At 45.7% G+C, this 17,665-nt stretch overlaps 1 protein-coding gene across 1 annotated transcript; it reads left to right on the top strand.

Annotated features, from left to right (window-relative positions):
• Positions 1–615: 615 nt before the first annotated feature.
• On the top strand, positions 616–2,007 carry LOC113923553 (ras GTPase-activating protein-binding protein 1-like). The gene has a single exon (XM_035724282.1). The coding sequence runs from the start codon at positions 688–690 to the stop codon at positions 2,005–2,007; it is 1,320 nt and encodes a 439-aa protein (XP_035580175.1). The 5' UTR covers positions 616–687.
• The last annotated feature ends 15,658 nt before the right edge of the window (positions 2,008–17,665 follow it).

Genomic DNA, 17,665 nt, shown 5'->3' with positions numbered 1-17,665 from the left:
TGAGATCCTGTCACAGGCCATGCACCAATCATGTCAGGCGGTGGAGGAGCACCCAGTCTGGGGCATCTGGCTCCCAGTCTATGGGAGGACAATTGGAAAGCCGTCATGCAAGGGATATACAAGGAAACGGGGAGAACTTTCAGGCCACGTATGACTGTTTGTGGTGATATTTTAGTTGAACCTTGAGACATGTATACATGTCAAAGGGTAAGAGGTGAGGGAAGGGCTTTCCAGAGACATGAACCAAAGCATGCAGGTGGGACAACACAGAGGGGTTTGTGGAGAGGCTCTCTGCTGCTTTTCTCAGGCTGCATGACAAAGTGCCACACATGGATTGGCTTAAACCAGAAATTTAACCTAGAACACGAGCCTCACAGTTCTGGAAGCTAGAAGGCTGAAATCAAGGAATCAGCAAGGTTGTACTCCCTTTGAAGTCTCCAGGGAAGGCTCCTTCTTTGAGCAATCGAGCTTCTGGTGGTTGCCAGAAATCCTTGGTGTTCCTTGGCTTGGGACAGCACAGCTCTGGTTTCTGGCCCCATCTTCACATGACTGTCTTCCCTTGGTATGTATCCTGTGTCTCACCATGGCCTTCTTAGAGGACACCAGTCAGATTTTGCCTTCTGCTGTACTGTGGAGCAAAGCTTGTTCCTCTCCCACTCAGCCACGCAGGTTGAATTGACCAAAGCAATGGTTATGGAGAAGCCTAGTCCCCTGCTGGTCAGGCGGGAATTTGTGAGACAGTATTACACACTGCTGAACCCGGCCCCAGACATGCTACACAGATTTTATGGAAAGAACTCTTCTTATGTCCATGGGGGATTGGATTCAAATGGAAAGCCAGCAGATGTGGTCTATGGACAGAAAGAGATCCATAGGAAAGTGATGTCACAAAACTTTACCAATTGCCACACTAAGATTCACCATGTTGATGCTCATGCCACTCTGAATGATGGTGTAGTGGTCCAGGTGATGGGGTTGCTCTCTAATAACAACCAGGCTTTGAGGAGATTCATGCAGACATTTGTCCTTGCTCCTGAGGGCTCTGTTGCAAATAAGTTCTATGTTCACAATATCTTCAGATACCAAGATGAGGTCTTTGGTGGCTTTGTCACTGAGCCTCAGGAGGAATCTGAGGAAGAGGTAGAGGAACCTGAAGAAAGACAGCAGACACCTGAGGTGGTACCTGATGATTCAGGAAATTTCTATGATCAGACTGTCAGCAATGACTTAGAAGGACATTTAGAGGAACCTGTTGCTGAACCAGAGCCAGATCCTGAACCAAAACCAGAGCAAGAACCTGTATCTGAAATCCAAGAGGAAAAGTCTGAGCCAGTATTGGAAGAAACTGCCCCTGAGGATGCTCAGAAGAGTTCTTCCCCAGCACCTACCGACATAGCTCAGACAGTACAGGAAGACTTGAGGACATTTTCTTGGGCATCTGTGACCAGTAAGAACCTTCCACTCAGTGGAGCTGTTCCAGTTACTGGGATACCACCTCATGTTGTTAAAGTACCAGCTTCACAGCCTCATCCGGAGTCTAAGCTTGAGTCTCAGATTCCACCGCAGAGGCCTCAGAGGGATCAAAGAGTGCGAGAACAACGAATAAATAGTCCTCCCCAGAGGGGACCTAGACCAATCCGTGAGGCTGGTGAGCAAGGTGATGTTGAACCCCAAAGAATTGTGAGACACCCTGATAGTCACCAACTTTTCATTGGCAATCTGCCACATGAAGTGGACAAATCGGAGCTTAAAGATTTTTTTCAAAGTTATGGGAATGTGGTGGAGCTATGCATTAACAGCCGTGGGAAATTACCCAGTTTTGGTTTTGTTGTGTTTGATGATTCTGAGCCTGTTCAGAAGGTCCTTAGCAACCGGCCCATCATGTTCAGAGGTGAGGTCCGTCTGAATGTGGAAGAGAAGAAGTCTCGAGCTGCCCGGGAAGGGGACCGTCGAGATAACCACCTGAGGGACCTGGAGGCCCTCAAGGTGGGCTGGGTGGTGGAATGAGAGGCCCTCCCCATGGAGGCATGGTGCAGAAACCAGGATTTGGACTGGGAAGGGGAATTGCTCCAAGGCAGTGAATTGCTCTTCAGTTGATCTTCACGCAGCAGTACAAATCTTCTAGCTCCTGCAGAATGGTGAATTTCTTACACCAGCGTTTGGTATCCTGGAGTTTGACCCTAGTCTATGATAAACTGCTTAAGTTTGTACAATTTTACTTTTTGTGCTAATTATGTGTGCTCCCTTTCCCGCCCTTCCCTCTCCTCACCTTTTAGTCCTTCACTTCCAATTTTGTGGAATGATATTTTAGGAAAAACAGATTTTTAAAGAAGAGAAAAAGACTGAATTTCCTTGCTTTCCTTTTGCATATACAGACTGGATTTTTTTTAACAGCCGTTTCCCCAAAGGAATGTGTCTTGCTTATTACTGACATTTGGTATGTTTCATTCATTGGAATATTATTTTCTATGTGTTTCAAAAGCCTGTGAGAAACACAGGATTTGATAAACATTTTGAAGGCAGGAAAAATCCAAATTGTTTCTTCTTTGAGAGTCATGACTACCTTCTGGTGTGTAGAAATTGCCATTGGAAAAATGGACAGTTTTGATTCTTGCTGGTATGGTTAAAAAAAATAAAAGGTGTTAGTAGGAAAAAAAAAGGGACACCAGTCATTGGATTGGGACCCACTCTAATCCAGTATGACTTCATCTTAACTAATTATATGTACAAAGACCCTATTTCCAAATAAGGTCACATTCTGGGGTTCTGGTAGAAACAGACTTTGGATGAACATTATTCCACTGAGTCCAGGCTCTGTGGAGGATGCATCAGAAAAATGGGAGTATAGTAATCATAGCTGGAATTTTAATTTAGTGTTAGATCACACAGATCCATGAACAAAGTTTGGAATATTCTAAAGGCAATGGGTTACATTTTCATGTTTCTGAACAGGGGACAGAAGGGGTCAGATCAGTGCCTTTAGAAACTACGTGGTATCCACATAGTAGATAATTTCAGAGGAAAGAGACTGCACAAAGCACCCCTAATCTGGGGCTTTATAATTGTCCTCCTTACATGCAAGGAGGCAGAGCCCACAGGTAGGGGCAGGAGCATGATGGGATTATGACGAAGGGTGCTGGTGGGATACCTGGCCAGATGTGGGAGAATAAAGGAAAAAAGAATTGAAGGTGAACCCCAGGTTTCCAGCCTGAAAGAAGGCAACTTTTACTGAAGGAATTACAGAACCCTACGAAGAAGTAGTGATGACAATCAACAGAGATGGCAGACAGAAGGAGCAGCTAGCTATTTTAGGGCTGTAGCCTCAGGGGTGGCAGTCCAATTTGGTTGCAAAAATTGAATCCAACCATGAGTCTTGTGGAACAATATTAGATAAACAGTTTCGGAAAGGTTGGGGACAATGGTAGTCCTGAATGCCAGTCATGGCTTTTCTGTGGCACCAAGCCGGGATTCCCTCAAGCAGCAGGAAAGAGGGGGCTGGAGCTCAGGAGAGACACTGAAACTGAAAATGAGTATTTGGGAATCGGTTCTGTAACAGGTATAAACTTGGTTAACCTGGGTGGGGACTTGGATGCTTCTGCTCAATGGAGGAAAGAAGCTGCCTCTTCCTATGGTTTCTCTTTCCCTCAAATTTTGTTGGCTGGGGTTAGGCTGCAAACCTATTCCAGAAGCAGTCAGTAGCAAGGGGGGATGGGATTATCATGACTGTCTTGGACCAGTCATCTGGGGCTGGGGGGATGGGGGCACAGAATAAATATCTGGAAGTCACCCAATCCTCTCAGAGTGTGTAAGTGTTAATGGGGCTTATGGGTCTCCAGGACAAGCAACAGCCTTATCTACACTGATCTCAATACAGAACCATTTTTAGTATATCTGGTTTGAGGAAGGCTGTCCTACAGATGCCCTAAAAGAAGTCTTCAGATAAAGGCTAAGCAGGAACCACCAGAGAGATAGGAGGAGAGCAGATGCCCAGGGCGGCAGGCCCAGAGGGGTTGTAAGGAGGTGAACACGTTCTCTAAAGACTCTGTTTTAACCTTCCTCCAAAAGGTAGTTTGCATGGGTTGGCCTCAGGGAATAAACACCCACCTTTTTTTTTTAATTTTTTAATTTTTATTTTGTTATGTTAATCACCATACATTACATCATTAGTTCTTGATGTAGTGTTCCATGATTCATTGTTTGTGCATAACACCCAGTGCTCCATGCAGAATATGCCCTCTTTAATACCCAACACCAGGCTAACCCATCCCCCCACCCCCCTCCCCTCTAGAACCCTCAGTTTGTTTTTCAGAGTCCATCGTCTCTCATGGTTCGTCTCCCCCTCTGACTTACTCCGCTTCATTTTTCCCCTCCTGCTATCTTCTTCTTCTTTTTTTTCCTTAACATATATTGCATTATTTGTTTCAGAAGTACAGTTCTGTAATTCAACACTCTTGCACAATTCACAGCGCTCACCATAGCACATACCCTAACCAATGTCTATCACCCAGCCACCCCATCCCTCCCACCCCCCACCACTCCAGCAACCCTCAGTTTGTTTCCTGAGATTAAGAATTCCTCATATCAGTGAGGTCATATGATACATGTCTTTCTCTGATTGACTTATTTTACTCAGCATAACAGCCTCCAGTTCTACCCATGTCATTGCAAATGGCAAGATCTCATTCATTGTGATGGCTGCATAATATTCCATTGTATGTATATACCACTCCTTCTTTATCCATTCATCTGTCGCTGGACATCTTGGCTCTTTCCACAGTTTGGCTATTGTGGACATTGCTGCTATAAACATCAGGATGCACCTAACCCTTAAGATCCTTACCTTTGTGTCTTTGGGGTAAATACCCAGTAGTGCAATTGCTGGATCATACGGTAGCTCTATTTTCAACTTTTTGAGGAACTTCCATACTGTTTTCCAGAGTGGCTGCACCAGCTTGCATTCCCACCAACAGTGTAGGGGGTTCCCCTTTCTCCGCATCCCCTCCAACATCTGTCGTGTCCTGACTTGTTAATTTTAGCCATTCTGACGGGTGTGAGGTGGTATCTCATTGAGGTTTTGATTTGGGTTTCCCTGATGCCGAGCGATGCTGAACACTTTTTCATGTGTCTGTTGGCCATTTGGATATCTTCTTTGGAAAAATGTCTGTTCATGTCTTCTGCCCATTTCTTGACTGGATTATTTGTTCTTTGGGTGTTGAGTTTGGTAAGTTCTTTATAGATTTTGGATACTAGCCCTTTATCTGATATGTCATTTGCAAATATTTTATCCCATTCTGTCGGTTGGCCTTTGGTTTTGTGGACTGTTTCTTTTGCTGTGCAAAAGCTTTTTATCTTGATGAAGTCCGAATAGTTCATTTTTGCTCTTGCTTGCCTTGCCTTTGGCGATGTTTCTAGGAAGAAGTTGCTGCGGCTGAGGTCGAAGAAGTTGCTGCCTGTGTTCTCCTTTAGGATTTTGATGGACTCCTGTCTCACATTTAGGTCTTTCAACCATTTAGAGTCTACTTTTGTGTGTGGTGTAAGGAAATGGTCCAGTTTCATTCTTCTGCATGGGGCTGTTCAATTTTCCCAAACCATTTGTTGAAGAGACTTTTTTCCATTGGACATTCTTTCCTGCTTTGTCAAAGATGAGTTGACCATAGAGTTGAGGGTCCATTTCTGGGCTCTCTATTCTGTTCCATTGATCAATGTATCTGTTTTTCTGCCAGTACCATACTGTCTTGACGATGACAGCTTTGTAATAGAGCTGGAAGTCCAGAATTGTGATGCCGCCAAATTTGCTTTTCTTTTTCACCATTCCTCTGGCTATTCGGGGTCTTTTCTGGTTCCATACAAATTTTAGGATCATTTGTTCCATTTCTTTGAAAAAAGTGGATGGTATTATGATGGGGATTGCATTGACTGTGTAGATTGCTCTAGGTAGCATTGACATCTTCACAGTATTTGTTCTTCCAATCCATGAGCATGGAACGTTTTTCCATTTCTTTGTGTCTTCCTCAATTTCTTTCATGAGTATTTTATATTTTCTGAGTACAGATCCTTTGCCCCTTTGGTTAAATTTATTCCTTGGTATCTTATGGTTTTGGGTGCAATTGTAAATGGGATCGACTCCTTGATTTGTCTCTCTTCTGTCTTGTTGTTGGTGTATAGGAATGTCACTGATTTCTGGGCATTGATTTTCTATCTTGCCACTTTACTGAATTCCTGTATGAGTTCTAGCAGTTTTGGGGTGGAGTCTTTTGGGTTTTCCACATAAAGTATCATATCATCTGCAAAGAGTGAGAGTTTGACTTCCTCCCTGCAGATTTGGATGCCTTTGATTTCTTTTTGTTGTCTGATTGCTGTGGCTAGGACTTCTAATACTATGTTGAATAGCAGTGGTGATAGTGGACATCCCTGCCGCGTTCCTGACCTTACGGGGAAAGCTCTCAGTTTTTCCCCTTTGAGAATGATATTCGCTGTAGGTTTTTCATAGATGGCTTTTATTATATTGAGGTATGTACCCTCTATCCCTATACTCTGGAGAGTTTGGATCAAGAAAGGATGCTGAACTTTGTCACATGCTTTTTCTGCATCTATTGAGAGGATCCTATGATTCTTGTTCTTTCTTTTGTGAATGTATTGTATCACGTTGATTGATTTGTGGATGTTGAACCAACCTTGCAGCCCAGGGATAAATCCCACTTGGTCATGGTGAATAATCCTTTTAATGTACTGTTGGATCCTATTGGCTAGTATTTTGGTGAGAATTTTTGCATCCATGTTCATCAAGGATAGTGGTCGGTAATTCTCCTTTTTGATGGGGTCTTTGTCTGGTTTGGGCATCAAAGTAATGGTGGCCTCATAAAACCAGTTTGGTAGTTTCCCTTCCATTTTTTTTTTTTTGGCACAGTTTCAGAAGAAGTATTAATTCTTGTTGAAATGTTTGGTAGAATTCCCCTGGGAAGCCATCTGGCCCTGGACTTTTGTTTGTTGGGAGATTTTTGATGACAGCTTCAATTTCCTTAGTGGTTATAGGTCTGTTCAGGTTTTCTATTTCTTCCTGGTTCAGTTTCGGTAGTTGATACACCTCTAGGAATGCATCCATTTCTTCCAGGTGATCTAGTTTGCTGGCATAGAGTTGCTCAGAATATGTTCTTATAGTTGTTTGTATTTCTTTGGTGTTGGTTTGATCTCTCCTCTTTCATTCATGATTTTGTTGATTTGGGTCTTTTCTCTTTTCTTTTTGATAAGTCTGGCCAGGGGTTTATCAATCTTCTTAATTCTTTCAAAGAACAAACTCCTATTTTCGTTGATCTGTTCTGTTCTTTTGGTTTCTATTTCATTGATTTCTGCTCTGATCTTTATTATTTCTCTTCTCTTGCTGGGTTTAGGCTTTATTTGCTGTTTTTCCTCTAGCTCCTTTAGGTGTAGGGTTAGGTTGTGTATTTGAGACCTTTCTTGTTTCTTGAGAAAGGCTTGTATTGCTATATACTTTCCTCTCAGGACTGCCTTTGCTGCATCCCAAAGATTTTGAACAGTTGTGTTTTCATTTATATTGGTTTCCATGAATTTTTTTAATTCTTCTTTGATTTCCTGGTTGACCCACTCATTCTTTAGTAGGATGCTCTTTAGCCGGCATGTATTTGAGTTCTTTCCGACTTTCCTCTTGTGATTGAGTTCTAGTTTCAAAGCACTGTGGTCTGAAAATATGCAGGGAGTAATCCCAATCTTTTGGTACTGGTTGAGACCTGATTTGTGACCCAGGATGTGATCCACTCTGGAGAATGTTCCACGGGTACCAGAGAAGAATGTGTATTCCGTTGCTTTGGGATGGAGTGTTCTCAATATGTCTGTGAAATCCATTTGGTCCAGTGTGTCATTTAAAGTCTTTATTTCCCTGTTGATCTTTTGCTTAGATGATCTGTCCATCTCAGTCAGGGGCGTATTAAAGTCCCCCACTATTATTGTATTGTTGTCAATGTGTTTCTTCGCTTTGGTTATTAATTGCCTCATGTAATTGGCTGCTCCCATGTTATGGGCATACATATTTACAATCGTTAGATCTTCTTGTTGGATAGACCCTTTAAGTAGGATATAGTGTACTTTCTCATCTCTTATTACGGTCTTTGGTTTAAAATATAATTTGTCTGACATAAGGATTGCCACCCCAGCTTTCTTTTGGTGTCCATTAGCATGGGAAATGGTTTTCTACCCCATCACTTTCAATCTGGGGGTGTCTTTGCGTCTAAAATGAGTCTCTTGCAGACAGCATATTGATGGGTCTTTATTTTTAATCCAATCTGATAGCCTGTGCCTTTTGATTGGGGCATTTAGCCCTTTTACATTCAGGATAACTGTTGAAAGATATGAATTTAGTGCCATTGTATTGCCTGTAAGGTGACTGTTACTGTATATTGTCTGTGTTCCGTTCTGGTCTATGATGCTTTTAAGCTCTCTCTTTGCTTAGAGGACCCCTTTCAATATTTCTTGGAGGTCTGGTTTCGTGTTTGCAAATTCGTTTAGTTTTTTTTTTGTCCTGGAAGCTTTTTATCTCTCCTCTATTTTCAATGACAGCCTAGCTGGATAGAGTATTCTTGGCTGCATATTTTTCTCGTTTCATGCTCTGAAGATATCATGCCTGTCCTTTCTGGCCTGCCAAGTCTCTGTGGGTAGGTCTGTCGCCAATCTAATGTTTCTACCATTGTAGGTTACATATCTCTTCTCCTGAGCTGCTTTCAGGATTTTCTCTTTGTCTCTGAGACTCGTAATTTTACTATTAGATGTCAGGGTGTAGACCCAATTTTATTGATTTTGAGAGGGGTTCTCTGTGCCTCCTGGATTTTGATGCCTGTTTCCTTCCCCACATTAGGGAAGTTCTCTGCTATAATTTGCTCCAATATACCTTCTGCCCCTCTCTCTCTTTCTTCTTCTTCTGGGATCCCAATTATTCTAATGTTGTTTTGCCTTATGGTATAGCTTATCTCTCGAATTCTGCCCTCGTGATCCAGTAGTTGTTTATCTCTCTTTTTCTCAGCTTCTTTATTTTCCATCATTTGGTCTTCTATATTGCTGATTCTCTCTTCTGCCTCATTTATCCTACCAGTTAGTGCCCCCATTTTTATTGCATCTCATTAATAGCCTTTTTGATTTCGACTTGGTTAGATTTTAGTTCTTTTATTTCTCCAGAAAGGGCTTCTCTAATAACTTCTATGCTTTTTTCAAGCCCAGCTAGTATCCTTAAAATCGTACTAATGTCCGTATTGAGTAGGTCCCTGGCAGTCGGTACTACCTCTTGTTCTTTTTGTTGAGGTGATTTTTTCTGTCTTGTCATTTTGTCCAAAGGAGAATAGATGAATGAGACAACAAACAAATCAGAAAAGACCTTCCAGAAAGTGGTCGCTTTTCTGTTTGGAGAGTTTTTGCTATTCTCCTCTTAAATCTTCTGTTGAGTTCATAGGTGTTCAGAATGGTTTGATCCCTATCGAGCTGAATTCCTGAGACCAGACGAAATCCAGGTCTGCTACTCCTCTGCCATCTTGCTCTGCCCCTTCGATGTCTCAACCAGTAACTTTTGACCAGCCTGCCTGGAAATAAGTAATAGTGATAAAAAGTAATAGGCAGCACATGCAGGGAGCTGCCATTTACCAGTCTCCACGCTAACCAGCAACACGCGTTATTTCATATGTTCCTTGGGACAGACCCAAACATTAGGCACTGTCTCCTTTGTACAAAGGGGGAAACTGAGGCTCAGAGAGGTTAAGAAACATCCCTATGGTCACAGGTTAGTGCAAGTGGAACTGGAATTTCAGCTGGGGGATGACTTCATCGATGCCTGGGCTCCTAACCCAGTCTGACCCAGTACCTCCTGTTCCAGGGTTTCTGTTGCCTATTTCTTACTCCAGCTCAGTATTATGACAACAGGATTATGGGCTATTCTGGAAGTGGCCTCCACAGCTCCAGCCTGTGTCACAATCCCCACACCTAGTGAATCCTCAGCCACCGGTGGGCATTCCAGGGTTCTTGACCCTGCTTGCTGCCTCTTAATTGTCATTTTTCCCCCCTACTTCCCTGATGGCAAGGGAGAGAAGGAAGACACCACTTCCAGCTATTCACCGTGGCTTTGGCAGGGGAAGGGCTAGTGGCACGGGCTATGGCTTCTCTGTGAACTTCATCTTCCCTGCATGTGGTAGCAGCCGTGGGGGTGGCCCCTTGCCAAGGGAGCCCTGGGACAGAACTGGGGCCTCTAGACACTGAAGCTGGCCTGGGTGTCCACAGCTGCTGAATGCAACACAGGGTGTCCTGGCTTTGTCATATAAACCTCGCCTGAGGTTTAAATGCCTTGTAATGAGAATGCCTGGGCCCCGGGCAGCGATTATGCAGGCAGGGGGGACATTTCTTCTTTCTCTTCCCATTTACCGCAGATGTTCTAAATCCCTCTGGACACACGAAGACTGAAAACCAGAAGGGGGATAATGCAAGTCTTCCGCCAGCTCAGGGACTGTCAAAACCGGAGCCACAGAGCAGCCTCCAGGCTCACGAGAGCCGAAAGAACCTGGGGACAGAGTCAGCTTTAAGAAACCCAACTCAAGAAAAAGCCCAAGTCAAGTAAAAACTGCATTTGTTAGGAGAATTTGTGGGGAAAGAAAAAAAAGTCTTTACAGAAATAAACATGATTTTTTATTAAAACTTGAAAAACTTGCCAAGTGTGGGGAGCTCGGTGATTGTCGTCTGCGGGGAATTTGAAAATCTAGGGGAAAATAATGCACTGAGGAAAAAGTGCTGGGTCAGGGAAATGCGGCGCAGAAGCAGTGGAGGCCCGGGAGGCCGGTCGTGACTGATAGAGGAGATGGAAGATGTCAGGGCTCAGAATATCATCTGTGAAGCTCCAGGGGAAAACCTCAGATGGAGGGAAAGATGGCACAGGATCCCTTCCTCGGCAAGCGCCTCTCCCCTCGGGTCTGCAGGGCTCTGTCTGTGGCTTGGCAGGTGGCCAGCTGAGCAAGCGCTCCTTCCCCCAAGGGCTGGAGGAGAGGAGAACAGCCCGCACTGCCTGTCGTGATGAGCTCTCTAGTCCTACCATGTCCAGGAGCTCACTGGCCCCAGGTGCCCTCTCAGCTGGGGTCGGACTCCGTCCTGGCCCCTCAGTGATCCTGAGTGAGCCCGTTTCCTGGTCTGTGAAGATGCTTCACAGGAAGGCAGATAAAAAGAGAAAATGCGGGCCCCTGGCTTAACACCGCGGATGTCAGGAACTCAGTGTCTGTCAATTCATTCATTCGTTCATTCATTCATTCATTCATTGTCAATAACTTAACTGTCTTTATTTCTCCTCCAGAAATAAATTTGGATGGAGTATATCCTACATATAGAGTTACCAGATAACAAAGTTAATGAAATAACAAATTAACCAAGTAGGAAGGAAACAAGCCATATACAAAACTCTTTCCACCAAAACACAACCAGAAGTCTTGGGCAACAGGTACAGTTGCTTCAGACATTGTGATTCTGTCCAATTCTTTTGCAATTTCAACCTGTTTTTGTGTGTCTGGAATAACTGTCCAGTGCTGCCCAATGGAGCCCAAACTCTGTGAGTCGTTCTATGGTTGTGATGGGGGAAATGTGAAGATTTGCTGCATCACTCACCACTGGGCAGGGGAGAGTCCAAATCCAAAGCCTATTCTGTAGACATCCTGTGTCTGCTTGCCACTCAGACCTCTTCAACCTGAGTTATCTCATGGGACAAACCTCAGGGTAGGGGTGGACTCTCCCTCTCTCTCCCTGTGGCACCTGCTTAACTCATTCGCTGGGTTTTGAACAGAGAGGGTTAAATGGATCATATTACAAAAGAATCAGAGCCCTGTTAAGTTGCATCTTCAAATCTTTGTTTGCAGATCATTAAATATTCAGTCTGGGTGAAAAGAAGGTGTTCTTAACAACTGCTGATGAAGCCACAATCAGACATTTTTTTAAGAAAATAAATCTGACACCGCAGTGACAAAGTAAAAACCCCTCACAAAGGGAGACACAGACGTTGAAAGTTGTATTCTGTTGTTTGTTTTTATTGTTTGATTTAGAGTGTGCACCTCTAGGGCCCGGGGGTCCCCCATCAGGATTCCTGGGGCTCGGGCTCTGGGGAGACCACAGCTGAACCCCTACTTCATCCAGGTCTAGGACATCGGCTTTTTTGCTACTACAGGTCCAATTTCTGAAGCTTGACTTCCAGAAGTGCCTTTTGAAAGCCCTTGAGCTGACTGCACTCAGAGCCACCTCAGACCAAGGGTTTCTAAATCCCTTTTCCCTGGGAGAAGGCATAGCCTGAGGAGCTTCCAAAATTGGCACCATTTGGGACAGCATGATATTTAGTCTAACAGGCCTCCCTACTTATGAGGCAGTTTCTAAAAGTAGAGAAGATTCTGGCTGCCTCTGAAAGAGTCTACTCCTGTAGGCTTTTTTTTTCCCTGTGCTCCATGTTCTTCCACAACAAACAAGATCTTGAGAAGAACCGCAAAGCTTTCACCCTGCAGCCCCCTGAGCTGGCCCCAATCCCCTGACCTTCTCCCGGTAGGAGAGGGAAGTTGCTGAGATGGGGCAGGGGAGCAGGGAACCCTGCAGGAGGTGGGTAGGTCTGGAGAGGAAGACAGGTCGGTCCTCCACCCCCCAGCAGAGGCCAGGGGACATGCAAGATCCGCGGGCCCCACCGCCTGGCAAATGCCTGGGCTGTAGATTCTGCCTGAATAGAAGGAAATGGGCCAAGGGCTCACATTGAGGGCTGCAGTTTCCTGTAGTTGGCCAATAAACATTTTTGGAGCATCTATTAGCATCACCACAGGTATGGGGGCTCCCAAGGGGTGTAGAGATCCTGTCCTGTTGGAAGAACACAGTGAATACACAAACCTGGAAATGAACATGAAGACCACCAATGGAGGCTGTTGATTCAGAGCTTGCTGCAGCAAGGAGTCAGCCATGTCACTGGTTTGGCAGAGACTCAAAGGCAGGAAGAGTGGGACAGCTTTATAGTGGATGAGGCGGAAGGCTTCCCATGGGCCCTGCCTGGAGGCTACTGGCCCGGAGAAGCTGGGGGCAGCTAACCGGAAGTGGGGCATCCCCTAGGATTGGTAGCAGAGCATATTTGGCTTTCTTAGGGGGTCCTGAGTTAGAAGGGGAGCAGAAATTAGAAGGAACTGCAATCACTGACCAGGTCCGGACCATGTGGGGCAGAGGTGGTGGGTGGGAGCTCTTTGTCATCTCCGCCTGGCCGCTGTTTGCATATTCCGTCTCACAGACCACCACGTCCCTTGTGCGTTGTTGGTGGGAATGTAAAATGTAAAATGGAACGACCTCTCTGGAAAAGGGCTTGCCAGATTCTTACTTTAACTTACAAAGTTAAACATACACATATCATATGACTCAGCCACCCCGCTCCTAGTTTTACCCCCTAAATGAGAACTTACATGTACACAAAAACTTGATCACAAGTGATTATAGCAGCTGTAATCAGTCACATTCACCCCAAACTAAAAACAATCCAAATGGTCTCAAGCAGGAATGGATAAATGAACCGTGATCTGTCCACACAGTAGAATGTTAGGCAGCGGTCAAAAGGATTGAACTATGATATCCAACACCATGAATGGATCCCACACACATTATGCTAAGTGAAAGAAGCCACATGCTAGATGATTCCATTTATGTGACAGTCTGGAAAAGGCAAATCTATGAGGACAGAAAACAGATCGGTGGGTGCTAGGAAAGAGGTGGGGAGGGTTCGACTCCAACGGGGCATGAGCAAATTTTGGGGTGTGATGGAACTCTTCTGTATCTTGATTGTGACTATAGGACTGCCTGTTTTTGTCAACACTCAGAGAACTGTACGTTAAAAGGAGTGGGTCTCACTGTGTATAAATTACATCAGAAAAATAGAGAAAAAAATACAATGGGAAGTTATCACTGCTATGGAGAGAAAGCAGTATAAGGGCAGAGAAAGAGGGAGATATGGGGGGTTCACTTTAGGTGGGTGGTCAGGGAAGGCAGGGGAGGTGACATGTGAGCAGAGACCAAATGGGGCAAGTGGGGCAGGCGCATCTCTGGGGCAGATGGCTCCAGGCGGAGCGACACAGAGAGAGAGGCCTGAGGTCCCTCAGGGAGGGTTTCAGGGAACAGTTGGCTAGAGAGTGGGGGGGGGTGCAGGGAGGACATCAGAGCTGCGGCCTTAAAGCTCAGCAGGCACGTTAGATGTTAAGGTGTCTGGGGAGCATCAGATGGCTTTGGGCTGGAGTGACATGATGTCACTTACACGTGCAAAGGTCCAGCCCGGCCATGGAGTGGAGACCGGAGGGCCGCCCCAGGAGAGCAGCAGGGCCAGTGAGGTGGTGGCGGGTGACAATGGAGGGCCTGAGGATGGCTGGATTGGGGGCATCTGGGGTGGCAGAGAGAGGATTTGCTGTTTGGTTCTCTGTGGGTTGTGAGAAACTGTGAGAGAAGGAGTTGGGGTGAGGTCATCAGTACCCTGGGGCACAGGGGGGTGGAGAGGCTTGGTGAGCCCTCAGGTTTCAGGGACCCAGCCTGTGGATCCTCCCAGGCTCCAGCTTCTCTAGCCTCAGTCCTTTTAGAGCCACAAAGGAAGCTTCCAACCACTGTTTCCAGGTCCCTCCCTGCACCTGCCGCCCACCACTCTCTTCCAGGGGCGCCCAGCCCTTGGACCACAGACCTCTCTCTGCTAGCTCAGCGTCTCCCGGTGCTCATGGCTGCTCCTGTCCCCTCGGGCCCTGCCCTGGCCTCCGTTCCTGCCCCCTCCCCCAGTCCCACGTCCTTGGTGCAAGCGTTCCTTCCATTTCGAATGTCAGTCTCTCCTTAGCCCACTCCCGAATCTACTTTTCCAAGTCTTGCACCATTCCCCTTGACTGTCCCACATTTCCTTCCCCCTGTAGGAAGCCCCTCAGCAGCACCCAAGTTCAAGAGTTTGGAAATCCAGCCTTCCCCATCCTCATGCTCTCTCTGTGCCTTAGGGGCAGCCCACCCACCTTCCTCTTCCACTGAAAAGCTGCAGAGTTGCGAGAGTTTAAGCTCCTGGGCACCGCTGGTGGACAGTCTGCCCCTTCTTGTCATTGTTGCACCATTGCCTGGTGCAACTGCTGATGAAGCCACAATCAGACATTTTTTTAAGAAAATTAGTCTGACACCGCAGATATGGTATGAGCTCAGGCTCATATCCCCGACCCCGGGACCGGGCTCCTGATCTGATGGGTCCTCCATTCTTTCCTTCTCCGACCCCTCCCCCATGCCATCAGGATAACCTTGGCCACACTTTCAGCTAGAGTCAGAGCCTTCCTTATAAACCCTGCAGGCCCCAGCACTTGCAGGAGGAAGGGCTTGTTCTTTTTTTTTAATTTTTTTTCCCTAGAACCCCCCAACATATTTCCAAACTTAATGTACGTTAAGTTTTTTTTTCTTTTCTTTTTTTCTTTTCTATGTATCTTCTATTTTATTTTATTTTGTTTATTTATTTTATTAACATATAATGTATTATTTGTTTCAGGGGTACAGGCCTGTGATTCTTCAATCTTACACAATTCACAGTGCTCACCATAGCACATACCCTCCCCAGTGTCCATCACCCAGCCACCCCATCCCTCCCACCCCCCTCCACTCCAGCAACCCTCAGTTTGTTTCCTGAGATTAAGAGTTTCTTATGGTTTGTCTCCCTCTCTGGTTTCATCTTGTTTCATTTTTCCCTCCTTTGCCCTATGATCCTCTGTCTTCCAAATCGGGCCAACAGACACATGAAAAAGTACTCAATATCACTTAGCATCAGGGAAATACAAATCAAAACCTCAATGAGATACCACCTCACACTAGTCAGAATGGCTAAAATGAACAAGTCAGGAAAAGACAAATGTTGGCAAGGATGCGGAGAAAGGGGAACCCTCCTACACTGTTGGTGGGAATGCGAGCTGGTGCGGCCACTCTGGAAAACAGTATGGAGGTTCCTCAAAAAGTTGAAAATAGAGCTACCCTATGACCCAGCAATTGCACTACTGGGTATTTACCCCAAAGATACAAATGTGATCCGGAGGGGCACATGCACCCCAATGTTTATAGCAGCAATATCCACAATAGCCAAACTATGGAAAGAGCCTAGATGTCTATCAACAGATGAATGGATAAAGAAGATGTGGTCTATATATACAATGGAATATTATGCAGCCTTCAAAAGAAATGAAATCTTACCATTTGTAATGACGTGGATGGAACTAGAGGGTATTATGCTAAGCGAAATAAATCAATCAGAGAAAGACAAGTATCATATGATCTCACTGATATGAGGAATTTGAGAAGGAAGGGCTTGTTCTTTAGTAAGATGCTCCTCACAGTCTTTCTTTCTGTCCCCGGGCTCACCATGAGATTTATCATCCAAACTGGGACATTTCTGAGCAGAGGGGGTGCTGTTAGAAGCCAGGCTTGGACAACAGCAAACACTGGGATTCACAGGCATCTGATTCTGGCCCCCTCTACCCTGCACCTCAGTCATGACCCTGGGGGTGGGAGGCACTGCATCAGACCAGCCAAACCCCAGACCAGTCTTGTGCCCATGGGCCATGCTGTTCCTTTGGTTTGAAAGGACTTTTCTCCTCCCCAGATAAACCCCTGCTTCTCCTTCAGACCTGGCTCTTCACTCACATATCTGGGAAAGTCAGCTGGAAAGCTACTGGGGTGCCCTCCAAAACCCATCCTGTTCCCTCTGGCTCTGCTTTGATGAGAGCTTTGGCTCTGGACTCCTGCAGACAAGGCTGCAACCTTGAGCAGTTCCTTAAGATTCGACACCTCAGTTTTCACATCTATGATATGGGTGTAACACTGCCTTCCGCATCGAGGCTGTCAAAGGCACCAGATGACGTAATACACATAAACCTGTGTCTGGTGAGCAGAAGAACTCACGTGTTGGCCCTGATTACCTCCTCACAGTGCTTTATCACACTGCGCTGCAGACATTACATCATAAAAAACTTAAAGCCTTGGTTTCCTCCTCTCTACAACTCTTGGTACCAGCCTGACTCCTTAGTGAGTGCCCAGCAGTCATCCGAACAATGGATGACGCTGGCGGAAGGGAACGGTGACAGCAGGCTTCCTGGCTGGCTGGTTTGGAGGCACTCGAGGGTCCAGTAGAATAATTAGCTCCTCTTTCTCAAGGGGGTCAGTGGGGAGCCAGAAGCCCAGGAAGGTCCAGGAGAAGGGGTGGCTTATCAGAAGCAGACATTTGCAGGGTAACCCCTCAGGCTCTTCTTCCAACAGTTGCATTGGGTGTGCTGTGAGCTCCTGTCATTGGTCTTTAATAATTGAATATTTCCCCCATCTTTTGGTGCATCTTTTATACTTGTTTAAACCTCACCAAATGCCACTCTTCATTGCTTTTCAGCAGCCTTTCCCAGTAAGCTTGTTCTTGGCAGAAACCATGTGCTTTCTCACTCACCTGCTGCCTAGCCCCCACCCCCGCCAACTGTGTCCTAACAGGTGACAAGGAGCTCGGTGGATAAGGGCCATCCAGAGGCCTTTCCTTACCCATTCAGTGTCACCACGGACTGTAGGACCCACTAATCCAAGGGAGGTGAGAAAGGGAGAGAAGATAGGACTCTAAAAAGAACCAAAAGCTGTTTGCTATTTTGCTAAAGCTGGA

This window comes from Zalophus californianus, chromosome 15, assembly GCF_009762305.2.
Source record: "Zalophus californianus isolate mZalCal1 chromosome 15, mZalCal1.pri.v2, whole genome shotgun sequence".
NCBI classification, from domain to species: domain Eukaryota; kingdom Metazoa; phylum Chordata; class Mammalia; order Carnivora; family Otariidae; genus Zalophus; species Zalophus californianus.
The sequence above is the reverse complement of the archived record's forward strand: the minus strand, read 5'-3'. Positions and strand labels throughout refer to the sequence as shown.

Coding starts and splice junctions, on each gene's coding strand:
- LOC113923553 (XM_035724282.1), top strand. CDS start 688: ATGGTTATGGAGAAGCCTAGTCCCCTGCTGGTCAGGCGGGAATTTGTG.